The sequence below is a fragment of the Primulina tabacum genome, chromosome 9 (genome assembly GCF_025594145.1).
Source record: "Primulina tabacum isolate GXHZ01 chromosome 9, ASM2559414v2, whole genome shotgun sequence".
Classification (NCBI taxonomy): Eukaryota; Viridiplantae; Streptophyta; class Magnoliopsida; order Lamiales; family Gesneriaceae; genus Primulina; species Primulina tabacum.
Window position 1 is genome coordinate 37,388,510 of NC_134558.1, and position 15,040 is coordinate 37,403,549.

At 32.3% G+C, this 15,040-nt stretch overlaps 1 protein-coding gene across 1 annotated transcript; it reads right to left on the reverse strand.

Annotated features, from left to right (window-relative positions):
• Positions 1-1,656: 1,656 nt before the first annotated feature.
• On the reverse strand, positions 1,657-4,764 carry LOC142555797 (heat shock cognate protein 80-like). Its single transcript, XM_075666893.1, has 3 exons — positions 4,510-4,764; positions 3,722-3,863; positions 1,657-3,630 (listed from the first exon to the last, which is right to left on the reverse strand). Exons 1-3 carry the CDS (start codon positions 4,630-4,632, stop codon positions 1,796-1,798), a joined length of 2,100 nt encoding a protein of 699 aa, XP_075523008.1. The 5' UTR covers positions 4,633-4,764; the 3' UTR covers positions 1,657-1,795.
• Positions 4,765-15,040: the final 10,276 nt, after the last annotated feature.

A 15,040-nucleotide genomic window follows, 5' to 3' on the forward strand; every position in this document is an offset into this window, starting at 1 on the left:
TGCAATAAGTGCAATTATTTGAAGGGAGATTGTTGAGTGTAATAAATGTTCATGGTGGTTAGAGCAATCGAAATATGATGTTTGTGTCGTTGTACAATTTAAAATATTTAAGTTGCACCGTACAATCGACTATAGATTTTGACAAAGCAACAAACGATTGGTCCTACAAGATGTAAGTTTTACCAAAATAGTTTTAATGACATTTTCTTGTTAAAAAAATAAAATATTTCGTAATTTAATAAAAAAAATATTTTGGTTTATAAAAAATTAAGTCATAACATAAAAGTTAGTTATTATATATATTTTAAATGTAATAATATGATATATGATACGTGAAAATTCTAAAAAGAGTAGATTTCTTGTGAGACGGTCTCACGAATTTTTATCTGTGAGACGAATCAGCCTTACCGATATTCACAATATAAAGTAATATTCTTAGCATAAAAAATAATATTTTTTCATGGATGACCAAAATTTTGTGAGATATGTCTCACAAAATATGACCCATGAAACCGTCTCACATAAGTTTTTGACATCTATCGTATAGACCGTTTTTTACTTAATATCTAATTTTTATTGTCAATCTCCATATTATTAAATAATTCATCCATAATTCATTTTTTATCCAATACAAATTAATTGAATAAATATCGAACGTTAAATTATTTTTTAAAAAAAAAATTTCAAAAATTGTATATATTAAATCTGGCCAACATCTTTGCGGATTTTTAGGCTCCTAAGCGGTCACGTTTTTAAGAACGCTCATATACATCGACATTGTAAAAATCGAAGAGTTGGTGTCTTTTAGAATATATTGGTAGACACACGACTATTTATTATTTAGGAAATACAAGTAATTTAGATATTCAGTGATTGAGGGAAGAAAAACTCGTCGATGATAAAAACTAATGTCTATTGCTATAAAAATACGTTATAGTTTTATTACACATCTTTATTAATGAATTTTTTTATTTATTAAAATAGTATTTTTTAAAAAAAAAATCTCCAATCTTATATTAATCTATAATTTTTAAATTTAATCAGATTTTTATTTATATTTTAAAAATTTTAGATAATTTATTATTTATAATAAAAAATATTAATTTAAAAATAACAAAAATTATAACGAGCGTGCAAAATCACGGCACTAGCATCTACAATCCTGTAATTCAAAATAAAAACATAGTACAATCTATATCCAATAAGATATTTTTTTCAAAATATAAACAATCTAGGAAAATCCGGTACAACTTAACAAGGAAATTCGATAGATTTGTTTTTATCATTTATGTATACGAGTACGAGGTCATAAATTGAATCTACACAATCCATCCAAAATCGAAAGTATAAAGTATCTAGATAATTTAAAATTAACACTCAAAATTGCCTGTCTGAACATTTTCGCTACCATGGCCAAAATCGAACATTCATATGACCAGTTTAATACTGATTGCAGTAACGTTTTACCCCATCTCTCTTTTGATTTGGGATGGTTCTTGAGAAATAACCAAGATAGAAAAATGTAGGATATCCTATCACCATAGAAGATCGTTACTTATGCATTCGGATACCCCTGAAAATGTCAGGGTTAAAATAGATTTAATCGGCCAGGTAAAAACAGTAGCAAAGTAAAAGAGAAAACGGCAAACAAAATAATAAAAATTAATAAAGAGTATCACCATACTCGATTGCAATAGATAAAAAAGCCATAAAATTTTTCATCCGCCGTTAACCCACTACATAATTTTAAGAAAGGAAAACTTCCGTCAATAACTCAACAAAAACAACCTAGGATTTAGTCAACTTCCTCCATTTTGCTGCCTTCGGCATCGGCATCTGTGTCTTCCAATGCAGGCATGTCAGCATCAGCCTCACCAGCATCATCATCGATGCTCAGCCCAAGTTTAAGCATCCTATGAATCCTATTGCCAAAGGTGTTAGGCTCATCAAGACTGAACCCCGAAGTCAGTAAAGCAGTTTCAAAGAGCAGCATAACCAAGTCCTTGACCGACTTGTCGTTCTTGTCAGCATCAGCCCTCTTTCTAAGCTCCTCCATGATTGAGTTCTCCGGATTTATCTCCATTGTCTTTTTGCTGGACATGTAGCCTGACATGCTGGAATCTCTCAAAGCTTGTGCCTTCATAATTCTCTCCATGTTTGCTGTCCACCCGTACTCACCAGTCACCAAACAACAGGGAGAGTCGACCACACGATTTGATACCACAACCTTCTCAACCCTGTCACCAAGAACATCCTTGATCACCTTGCACAGGCCCTCAAACTTTTCTTTCAACAACTCAGCCTTCTTCTTTTCATCCTCTCCCTCCTCCAGCTTTAAACCTTCCTTGGTAGCTGATACAAGCTTCTTACCCTCAAATTCCTTCAATTGACCAATGGCATACTCGTCAATTGCATCAACCATGTACAGAACTTCATAACCCTTCTTCTTTAGCTTCTCAAGGAACGGTGAGTTCTCAACAGCCTTCTTGCTCTCACCAGTAATATAATAAATCTCATTTTGGCCTTCCTTCATTCTGGTCACGTAATCCTTCAAGCTTGTCAACTCATCACCGCTCTTGGTAGAATGGTACCTGAGCAATTCAGCAATCTTACTCTTGTTCTGAGAATCTTCGTGGATACCAAGCTTTAGATTCTTCGAGAAAGCCTCGTAGAATTTGTTGTAGTCTTCCTTGTTCTCAGCAATCTCAAAAAAGAGCTCGAGGCACTTCTTTACCAGGTTCTTGCGGATGACCTTCAAGATCTTGTTCTGCTGCAACATCTCACGAGAGATGTTCAGAGGAAGGTCCTCAGAGTCCACAATCCCCTTCACAAAGCTCAGGTACTCCGGTATCAACTCCTCACAGTTGTCCATGATAAAGACACGGCGGACATAAAGCTTTATGTTGTTAGGTTTCTTCTTAGTGTCAAATAGATCAAATGGCGCCCTCTTAGGGACAAAGAGAACAGCCTTGAACTCAAGCTGACCCTCAACAGAGAAGTGCTTCACTGACAAGTGTTCCTCCCAGTCATTGGTGAGGCTCTTGTAAAAAGCAGCATATTCTTCCTTTGTGATTTCCTCAGGCTTCCTCATCCAGATAGGCTTTTGCTTGTTCACCAAATCCCACTCGTAAGACACCTCCTTGATCTTCTTCTTTTTCTTATCAGCTTTTTCATTCTCTTCGTCAATTTCTTCAACCTTTCCTTCTTCATCCTTTTTGTCATCCTCGTCCTCATCATCAGATATCTCTTTCTCTGTAGTCTTTTCAACCCAAAGGGAGATTGGATAGCTAATAAACTCAGAGTGCTTCTTGACCAAATCCTTCAGCCTGCGCTCCTCGAGATATTCAAGCTGGTCCTCTTTCAGATGCAATGTGATCTTGGTACCCCTGCCAAGGTTTTCACCAGAGGTATCTCTGGTCACAGTGAATGAACCACCAGCCTGGGACTCCCATACATATTGTTCGTCATCATTATGCTTTGTGGTGACAATGACCTTATCAGCGACCAAGTATGCTGAATAGAAACCAACACCAAACTGCCCAATCATGCTGACATCGGCACCAGCTGCTATGGCTTCCATAAATTCTTTGGTCCCAGATCTCGCAATTGTACCAAGGTTGTTGACCAAATCTGTTAATCACATGTCAGCACAAAAGACCCACCGCATAAATACAAACTAAACCATATATTGCAAGACATGATCGGCCATAAGAACACTTACCAGCTTTTGACATTCCAATACCACTGTCAATGATGGTTAGCGTGTTGTTTGTCTTATCTGGGATGATGTGGATGAAGAGCTCTGGCTGAGCATCTAGCTTGCTCTTGTCAGTCAAGCTTTCAAAGCGGATCTTGTCAAGAGCCTGTAATCAACATAAATCATTCATATAAAGTTTCTAACATGAAATATTCTCCACCACTACCAGTATAAATAATTACCAAGTATAGAGAGCTTGGGAAATAATCTGCTTACGTAACTACAATAACAAACATAGTTACCAAACAGTGTTAGATTATAGTATGTAAAATGGCACATGTCGAATTAATGGTTTTTCAAACAACAAATCTCATGCATCAGTCCAGCTGCATACTATGGGTTATCAAGCACCAAACCAGCAAATCGACCACAAGTGTCCTTTACAAACCAAGGTATGACGATATCGTATATTTTCTAATGGAATCAATAATCGAACAAAAAGTTGAAAGCACAAGGACTATTATTACATCACATAAAAATATAACTTAATCTAAACTGCACAAAATCCTTTTTCAAGGAATTAGCCATCAAATATCACAAACAAGGCTTCATTCTCCGTGCAGAGATAAAGGCGCTATATATTTACGCAAAAAACACCGAATATATATGTCATCATATCTGAATTACGATAGATCACAGACAACCTGCCGTAACACATGAGTCATACCCTAAATCTAGACAAAGTTAAAAAACAGATTAAATTATAAGCAAAACAAAACAAAACAAAACAAAAATGGGGAAAGGGGCATTACATCAGAGCAGTTACTGATGAGTTCACGGAGGAAGATCTCCTTGTTGCTGTAAAAAGTGTTGATGATCAAGCTCAGCAGCTGGTTGATCTCCGCCTGAAATGCAAACGTCTCGGTATCCGCCATTGCTGCGATCTCGAATCTCACCTTCACACAACACAATTTGCAAAGAAATATATAGAAGAAAATCGAAATCAAAGATTATTTCCGCAAAATTTAGCGTTATAGCAAGAGGCACTGACTGCTGAAAGAAATGGAGGGATTTATATAGCTCTGTTCTCTAGGGTTTCTAGATCCTTCGGTTTTTTTCACACTCTTTAATCTTTAATATTATTTATTATTTATTTTAAGTGTGGCGTGTTATTTGTTTTTTTCCCTTCCAGATCCTTCGATGTTTTAGGTCTTGTTTGGTTGCCAGGTAAACGTTGTTACTTAAATTCTGAAAAAAAAGAGTGCTTAAGTAAGAAAAAGTTGTTTTTACAAAAGTACAAATATTTTGTTTTCTTGAATAATACTTTTTTTGGAATATATATTTTATGTCTTTAATCCAGCTTTTTTTACAAGGATACATTTTATATCTTCGATAAATCAAAATAGAGTCATTACAATTATGAAGCAAAATAAAATCAAGACAGTCATAAAAAATAAAATGATTAACATAAGAATTGGCCACTCCTACCTTGCGTCTTTCCTTAAACATGGACGCATCGACATTACATTTCATCATGGACGCATCGACATTACATTTCATAAACCTCGAAGGTGACCGGTGCCATCTAATGGTTTCAGGTGACGCACTTGTTGGGGTATGTGGATCTCGGGAGATCTTGGGCATACTTTGCCATTGCTAGAGCATATCCGAGGCTAAAGATATATTGACGCTTGCTTGTCTTTCGACATCATTCCATAGTTTGTTGTTCCCGTATTTCCATATGCTCCATAAGATCGTGATTAGATCAGAGATTATATGAGATGGACATCGTTCTAGACATTGAAAGAACCATTATGCATAAGACTCCAATGGTAGCCAATTTCGAACTTGCTACGTCAACCGGACCCAAGTTGACCGGAAAAAAATCAAGTTAGATTTGGGCGTTTTCATGTTCGGGTCAATTGGGTTGGTCCCGAAAACATACCCGATGAATAGTCAGGTCGTCTGGGTCAACCAGAGTTGACTCTAATAACTATATTTTTATATTTTGTATGTCTTAATTTTTTTTATTGTAGATGCATCGAATCATAAATTTTTATCACACAATATTTATTTTGTAAAATTTGATTTTTTAAACAATTGTTTGTTTTTGGTAGTAAGTATGTTTTAATTTTTTTACAAGTAAACTTTCAAATTTATGCATTTATTATAAATAAAAACGCTTGATCAAATATTTATTTTGTAAAATATTGATTTTTTAAAAAATTTATCTAAAGTTATTTTCTGATGTTTGAAAAGATTTATTATTATTGATCTTATAAATTTTTATCATGTAATAATTATTCTGTGAAGTATACGAAATTTTTAATCAGTTGTTTCTTTTATGAAGTAATTAATAGTTTAGACGACTTTTACTCATAATTTTAAATATTTACAGAGTAGGTCTCTTGTGAGACGGTCTCACGAATGTGAGACGGGTCAACCCTACCGATATTCACAATAAAAATTAATACTCTTAGCATAAAAAATAATATTTTTTTATGGATGACCCAAATAAGAGGTCCGTTTCACAAAATACGACCCGTGCGATCATCTCACATAAGTTTTTATCTTATTTATATATACGAAACATAATTATGGTATATTTAGGTGATGTTTTGTTATTGTGTGTTTAAACTAAAATTTCTATTATGTGTTTTGAGTTTTTATTTAATTATTTTGTTAAATAATAAAATACTAATGTTGCATAATAAAAAATCATATATCTTAAAAATAAAATTTCAAAAAAAATGCATCGGTCCGGTTGGTTTGGGTTCGGGTTCGAGTTCATGGTTTTCGGGTTGGTCCGGGTTTGGGTCGAGAAAGTTTTTGTAATACAATGTTTCAACTTTATCCGAACCCACTCGAATTGACAACCCTAGACTCCGATCAGGGCGGTGCTTATTTGGAGTCCAATGAGTCCAATGATTCAGGTCCATCTCTTTCTTGGGGCCCAAAAATTAAAAAAAAAAATTATATATAATACTAGATAGCCTAACTATTGAATCTTTCTAATATATACTTCAGTATTTAATTCTTTATTTGCATGAGTATCGCCAGAACCAACTATTGAATCTCTCTAATATATACTTCAATATTTAATTCTTTATTTGTAAGAATGTACTATTCTAAAATTTGATTGATTATCTAAAATTAAGGGCCAAAACTAATGTTGTACACATCTGAGTGGGTCCCATCCAAATTTAATAATTCAATAAAAATTTATTAATCTATACATAATTTTAAGATAAACTAATGAACCGACGCACATGTTGTGTACATATACAATATTTTTTATAATTCATTTGGATTATATTTAAATGAATATCAAAATGTAATTATAAGAAATAATGAGGGACTACAATGTAATTTTGATATATGAATTAAAAAAAATAAATAGAAAAAAGAAAGAAAAAAATCAAAGTAGGAATTGAACCTACTTAATGCTTAGGAAACAAAGACTCTATCCACTAAGCTATACTAGTAAAAGATGTACATGTGTTTGCATGTGTTATTATTATTTTTAATTTGATCACATAATACTAAACAATTAACACGAAATATTTTTAATTTAGAAGAATTTTTCGATTTAAAATGGAAGTTTTATTTAGATTTTTTCCTATGTAAAATATGAAGTGACTTGAGTAGATTTTTAATAGGGTAAGATGGGTAATTATGAAATTAAATATTTTGGTGTCCTCTAAGGGTCTCACACTTAAGGGGGGTGATCTATTTTCGGAGTTGACATTCTTGAGATGCTCATTACCAAGAGAAGCAAAATACGCCATTGATGTAGTGAATTATTTGAAGAAAATGGATGGGTGTTTCCCAAATGCTCATATTGCTTTTAAAATCTTTTTGACTGTCCCGGTCATAGTAGCATGTGCAGAGCGAAGTTTCTCAAAGTTAAAGCTCATCAAAACTTTTCTCCGATCAACCATGTCACAAGAAAGATTGAATTGATTGACTATGTTATCGATTGAGAAAGAAATTACTGAACAACTTGATTATACATACTTGATTAGTATTTTTAGCTCTAAAACTGTCAGGCGAGTTGTTTTTTAGTGATCATTTTGGACATGTTTGATATTTTTATTCATTTACTTTTTTATATTGTCTTAACGTATTGATTTAATTTCAAAAATTGCTATGGAACAAAAAAAAAATATGAACACACATTATGATTTAGAGGCATCTTTTTAAAAGTTAGACTCAGACCCAAATATTGTTAGGATCGGCACTGACTCCGATTCATTTGCGCATTCATCCACAAAGTGTATCAAATTAGCGAGGCTCCAATAAGTCCGTGCATAAGGGCAGTCAGTGAAGAGATGCCGATTATTTTCAATGTCGGAGCCGCATAAAAACAACATATATGGACATCCATACTCTGGTCTTGTATATTTTTTGCAGCACGGTATAGAGTTTCACACTCCACGCCACAAAATAAAAACTTGATCTTTGGTGGAACTTCGAGCTTCCACATCCTAGCCCAATTCCCGGTTGCAGAATATATGCAGGTTACTGGAATGTGTAGAGATATCCATAAGGAATCTGTAGCCGAACTTAACTGAATGTGTACCATCTCGGCTGAAATGCGGATTTGTATATCCTCCGAGACAAGTGATGATATAGTAATGTTGGTGATTTGGTCGATATCCCGTGATTGGAAGAGGGTCCATAGCAGATTTATTTCCATTGGCGTAAGGATGGATCAATGAGACCTGAAATTGTCAAGAGCCGTTGATCTCCATCAAGGTCTGTATATAGAAGTTTTCCGGATCACGCCGCAAAAAATATTTATGGATCGGCCATTGCATATTTTCCAGTGTACAAATTATGCCAGAATAGCTTAAGAGCACCAGATGCTTCGCCATATGAAGCCAGGATTTGGCACTAGTCTTGCATTTATAAAATCATTTCCCGGCTTCGAGACGATAGAGCATCAAGGGAAGAAAAACATATACACCCTTGCTTTGCAAGCATGGCAAGGTTATAACCTCCCAATTTTCGACAGCCCAAACCACCCAATTCTTTCTGTGTACATAACCGATCATATGCAATCCAGTGTATTCCTTTCGTTCCATTTGGTTTTGAATCCCTCAAGAAGGAGTTCATCTTTTTCTGGAGTTCGTCTAGCAGTGAGCTAGGAAATAAGAAACAATTCATACAATAAGTTTGTAACGCATGAGTAATAGATTTAATGAGAACATGATCACGGCATGCCAATGATAATGAGCTTCTTTTCCATTTATGGAATTGTGACCAAATTATATCACGAAGATAACAAAAAACATCCCTATTTTTACTGCCAACAAGCAACGGAAGCCCCAAATATCAGTCGATGTATGGCGGGTTCGTCACCCCCAGAATTGTCGATAATTCCTTTTTTTGGCTCTGATCAATGTTATTGCTGTAAAATATCCCAGATTTTTGTAGGTTAATAGCTTGCCCACTTGCATGCTCATACGTAGTAAGGATCTGCCTCATGTGTTACATTCATATGGGAAAGCTCTGAAAAAGAGAAAAAAAAAACTATCATACGCAAAGAGCAAGTCAGATATGGTTGGGGCACCACGACAAATCTCGATTCCATGTAGGAGCCCTTGCCGAACCGACCGTAGAAACGGTTTTCGATTGGTTTTGGGTTTAATTTTTTTTAGAAAAATATTTCTAGGTTCGGTTTTTGTAAATGAAAAACAGAACTAACCATACTTTTAGCATAAATTACAATTTAGTACTAGAGTTATAAGTTCTGATTTTTTTGTGCTAGTTCATGATTTAATATTTGTTTATTCATATTTAAATTGTTGATTTAATATTTGGTGAAATGATTAAAAACTTGCTGTATTTTTTTTAAGATGTTGCTATTATTATTCATCTAATTACAAATAATGAAAAATGACAAGTTTTTTACTTTTATTTTGAAATATTGAAAGACTTCTATTTTATTTTTCTCTTTATTTTTATTTATATGAAGGTTGATGTATATCATTGGCTTTATTCTCGCTACAAGAGTCGCACTAATGATAGCTTCGGTGCAAATAAGCACTTTTCGGTGAATTTATTTGGTTTCAGGTGAAAAATGACAAAAAAAATAAAACAAGTTAGTGATAGAAAACCAAACTTTGATAAGTTACACGACTAAAATAAAAAACACGACAACTTTTATGATTAAAATTATAATTTTTTTTGGATATTATTTGTGATAATTAGGTCCAACATCTGAACAAATATGTGTTCTAAACACACGGTGGGACATAAAGATTTAAAGACATTAATTAAGTCAGAAGTAGCTACGTCCATCAACCAAGATGTGTACACACCATAAAATCAGTACAAAGGTGAAGGTTGATACAAAGCGTAGTGCATCTAGCAGTGAGCCACCATGTTCGCATATTTACTAACATGATTAGTACTCTTAAATCTACCAAGAAGCTTGTAGATACAAGATATTCGAGACAAACAATCCTTGATGTTTAAGATTTTCAGAATGGGAAGCCTCCTCCCATGGGACAGTTGCGACTTGATGTTGATGCTAGATTTCAGGAGCTCCTCGGTAATTATAGTTTGGGTGCAGCGATTCGATATCACTTTGGTACTATATGCATTGCTGCAGCTATGGGTATCCACCACCCCGGATCAATGGTGGAAGTAGATATTACAGTTATTCACTTTGGTATGCGGCCAACTATGCAAAGTAATTTTAGTGGTGTATGTGTGTGCTCGGATTTTGATCACGATGAATGTAAGAAGAATATGGAATACAAATAGAAATTGAAAACTCATTTTTTCTTCAGTCCATTTCAATTAAATTTATAAGATAATTCCGCCAATTGCTCAATCTTCAAATTCCAAACAAGTAATAATTATTTTAGTATCAACCACGTACCCACTGGGAAAAAAAAAACTATGTTCCCACTTGTCAATAGGTTTCTTTCTTGATTTTTATATGGAACTTGTAAGAATCTTTCTTGGCTAGCTAAGATTCTACATCGCCCAGATAATCTTTCTTATTAATCAATGTTTAAGTTCAAGGCTAAAATATGTTTTTTTTTGTCTTTTTCTGAAAGTTGTTTTTTGTCTTCACAGATTAGTTTGGGTCAGTCCATGATACAAGGAGGTGGCCGAGGATTACCTCGGTGAACTGATTCACAAAAACTTGGTTAATGTTTCAAACTGGGATTTTGATGGCGGGCCTAAAACTGTCGTGTGCTAAGCCCCGTGCTAACATTTATCGTTAAGAAGTGTTAGAAAAATTGCTAAAAACAGTAACGTAGAAACCAATTTGTATAGATAAAACAATAACCGAAACAAGTGTGATGTTTACAGTATGACTATCGTGTAAAAGAAAGCCAAAACCAAACCGAGCACTGTAGCGTTTACAGTTTTCTTAAAATAGATTTGTCCCCTCTTGTATGTGCTTCAAGGATCGTCTTGAATGTCTGTTTCTCGGGATACAACGGAACAACCAACAGTGACTTAACACGAGGCACTGCTACGACGAACTGAAAACGTACATTTACTTTATCACCAAGATTTACGGAGGCCAAATGGAAAGATAACAATATGAAATGCAAGAAAGTACTTTGAAAGAGATAAAATTTTCATATGTTTGAAATGAGGAAATGAACACACTATTTATAAGCCTCAAAATGCACACCAAGAGTCATGTAAGATTAATTAACTCAAATAATCTTCTCGTTAACTCAAGAATATGAAGAGTCAAAACTCTTCAATTAATTCAAGAATGTGGAGAGCCAAAAGACAATCTCACATTTATGAGACATAATTTTTATTCAACCTCTAAATTTTATTAAAATTTCCAACAAGAAGTGCAAAGGAGATTTTCGCATCGATTTTTCCCATGAGAAAACACAAGTGCAACCCACATCATCGGACGCCTATCTGTCCACGGTGACTGGATCTCAGTTGCCGCAAATTAGCTGCGACTTTGCTGTTATTCGTTCTGTTTGCGAACGACATGATAACCTAACTGCTTTTTAACACCCCCTTTCCATTTCTTTGTTCAGGTGTGGTATATTTTTGGCCGATCATTTTGGCGACAATTTTCGTAATTTCAAGTTGCTAGGAGTGTCAGATTTGCAAGGAGCCCCGCTTGCTAAATTTCCCGAACAAATCACCTGCCGGCTGCCTCATCCTTCCAAGGTATCTCAGTTTGAGGGACACTGATATCAATCGTAATTAGAATTAATGGTATTCAAACAAGTGGTTCTTGTTATAAGTATTATACCAAGATAAATAAATGGTCCAACAATAAGCTAGAAAGAGACATTACTAATTAATATAAATATATTTCAGAAATTTAAAAAAGGAATGACTGAAATAATATTATTTATCTTAAAGACTTGTTACGATTTGAACTGAAGATTTTCAATAAATGCCCTATGATTTTTATGTTCTGTGTGTGATGAACTATTTTTAAATATCTAAGTTGTAACACTAGAGTAAATTACTATATTTTCTAAAAATGAAAGGTGATATCTAATATGTTAGATTTAAATATATATATATTTTTTTAAAAAAAAACATAAAACTCAATTCGAAAAAATTCATTGAATCAGTAAAACATATGTTTTGAAAATCAGATATTAATTAATCTCATAATCTAACCTTTTTGCAAATCAAATTTACACCAAAGAATTGATCTTTCTTAATGTTTCCATCCCAATGAAATACATTAGATAATTCCACCACATGTTTGTGACATATTATATTATCAGTCAATAGATCTGGCTTTCTTTATTTTTTGTTTGGAACGCAACTTGCTAGAAATTTGCTTTTTTTTTTTTTTTTGTTGTTGAAGTTGTCGCCTAACGTGGGAGTTGGCTTCTGAGTTTTGTGTTTTTAAATCCAACAACTCAATAAAAATATGAGGGTCTCATCTCGAGTTGCTAAAATAGATAAGATCAATAATATATGATGGTTTCATCTCGAGTTGGTAGAATATGTAGCGATTGATAAATAGTTAATAGTTCTATTCACCTTATCAACAATTTTTTAGGACGAGTCTGTCGTGCCTTAGGGTTTGTTCAGTGAGACTTATATGAGTAACGTGATTTATGTGTTACTATATTAGATCGAAGATTTACGCGTCAAAAAATATTTAGCGATAGCATATTATCACGTCATGAAAAATATATATTTATGACGTACTTGGGGTGACATAATCTTACGTCAAAATTCACATCTCTAGAATACAGCTAGCTGATCATTTGTGTTTTTCCTTTCAATTTCCCGTGGACTCACAAAATTTGATCTATTGGTCACCATTCATTCCCTTTTACCAATTATATACTCAACCGATCATATCTATTATCTAAATAAAAGTGTGAATAAAAGGGTAAAAAATTTCAATTATTATTATTATTACTTTATTTATTTATTTATTTATTTATTTACTTTATCTAAAAGTGTGAATAAAAAGGTAAAAATTTTCAATTGTCAATTGACAACTTTGCCTTTTTATTCTACCCTACTGCATGTAAAACTAAAAAAAAAATATAGGGATATAAATGTAAAAATGAAATAATAGTTATAATATAAGAGTAATTATATATTATATATAAATATAAATCCAAAATGCATTAATTAGTGGGTGCCTTATTGTGTAAAATCATAATTTATTTATAAGGTCCATTTGTGTATCAGTTAAATCCTAAATATTTAAATTAAGCGTGCAATTAATTAGTTTATTTCATGTACGAGAATTAAACCCTTGATATTTTTGTATAGATAAGAAGAAGGACAAAAGGTTAAATAATAATTATACAAACTTAATCAATAATGAATAAATAATTAAATAAATTAAAATAAAATTGAAAGTTTAGTTATAACAAAAATAATAGAATTAAGCTATATAATTGATTACATGAATTTATTTTTTATTATTAAATAAGTTTTTTAACGTTATATGATTTAATATTCTTACAAAAATAAACAATGCCATTTTTTAAATGCTAAAATAAAAACATTATGAAGTTATTGTTATTGTTTAATTTATATTCTAATTAGGAGTTAAAAAAAACCATATTGTACATAATTTATGCGATGTTCGTATTTTCTGGGAAATAATAAACCTTTTTAATCAAAGTAAATTATTAAGATAATAATATTGACCAGTAAAATAAATTACTAATAAAGATATCGATTTAAATTTTTAAAAATATAAATTTAGTTGTTATACTTATGTTTTGATTTTATCCCCATCAAATATAATTATTAAAAATATTAAAATATATTTATTATATAAAAAAATTGTCAATAACGAAATGTAATATCCTAATATATTATATTTAAATACAATTTATAGAACTAATTGTACTGGTTAAAAATCAACATATGTTTTGAAAGTAAGATGATTAATTGAATAATTTTACGTTTTTGCATATCAAATTCACAAATGGTTTTACATTAATTATATTTAATTGAAACCTGGTGGTTTTAGTTAAATAATTATATATCTTATCATGACTATAATAATAAATATTGACTTGTAATTATAAGTACAATGGATAACCATGTTTTTTTTTAATGCAATAGAAATTATACGTACCTAGTATTTAGATCATCAATATATCTGTCAATTTTTATAAAAATATAAAAAATAATTAAAAAAAATATTTCCGACAGAAGGTAGATTAAGTAAATAGGATATAAATATGGTGACAAGAACTACATTTATAAGATAATTCCACCACTTGCTCAATCATCAGACTTGTTTCTGGCACATTATTAATTTATTACGAAGAAGTGGTTAGATTTCGCTTTCTTTATTTTTATATGAAAGTAAACTTGGTTATAAGAATCTTTCTTGGCTTCGCTTATACACGCTTTGTATCAATCAATGTTTCAGTATGGTTGGTATCTAGATTGTTTCACGAATCTATATTTATAATGACAAAAATTTTTGTGAAACGATCTCACGAGTTGTATTTGTGAGACGGATCTCTTATTTGAGTCATCCATAAAAAAATATTATTTTTTATGCTAATTGTATTACTTTTATTGTGAATATCGGTAGTGTTGACCCGTCTCACAGATAAAGATCGTGAGACCATCTCACAAAAAACCTACTCATTCATGAAATGGATTGACCTAACTCATATATACTATGAAAAATAATAATTTTGACATACTACGTAATATTTTCGCAAGTTTGAGAGAAATCGAAGAAGTGTTTTGGTGTAAAAAATATTCTTAAGATTCTGGTTTGAAAGTGGTTGTTTGTCTTCACCTAAGTTGAATTCGTGGTTAATGTGTACCAACAAGTGAATAAATCTGTGTGTTCGACGTACTTACGTAACGTCAAAATTCACAACT

Excerpts from the sequence above, each read along its gene's own strand:
- LOC142555797 (XM_075666893.1), bottom strand. The coding sequence starts at position 4,632 with ATGGCGGATACCGAGACGTTTGCATTTCAGGCGGAGATCAACCAGCTG. Across the intron at positions 3,864-4,509 it reads TCATCAGTAACTGCTCTGAT|GCTCTTGACAAGATCCGCTT; the intron begins GTAATGCCCCTT and ends TGTTGATTACAG. Across the intron at positions 3,631-3,721 it reads TATTGGAATGTCAAAAGCTG|ATTTGGTCAACAACCTTGGT; the intron begins GTAAGTGTTCTT and ends TGTGATTAACAG.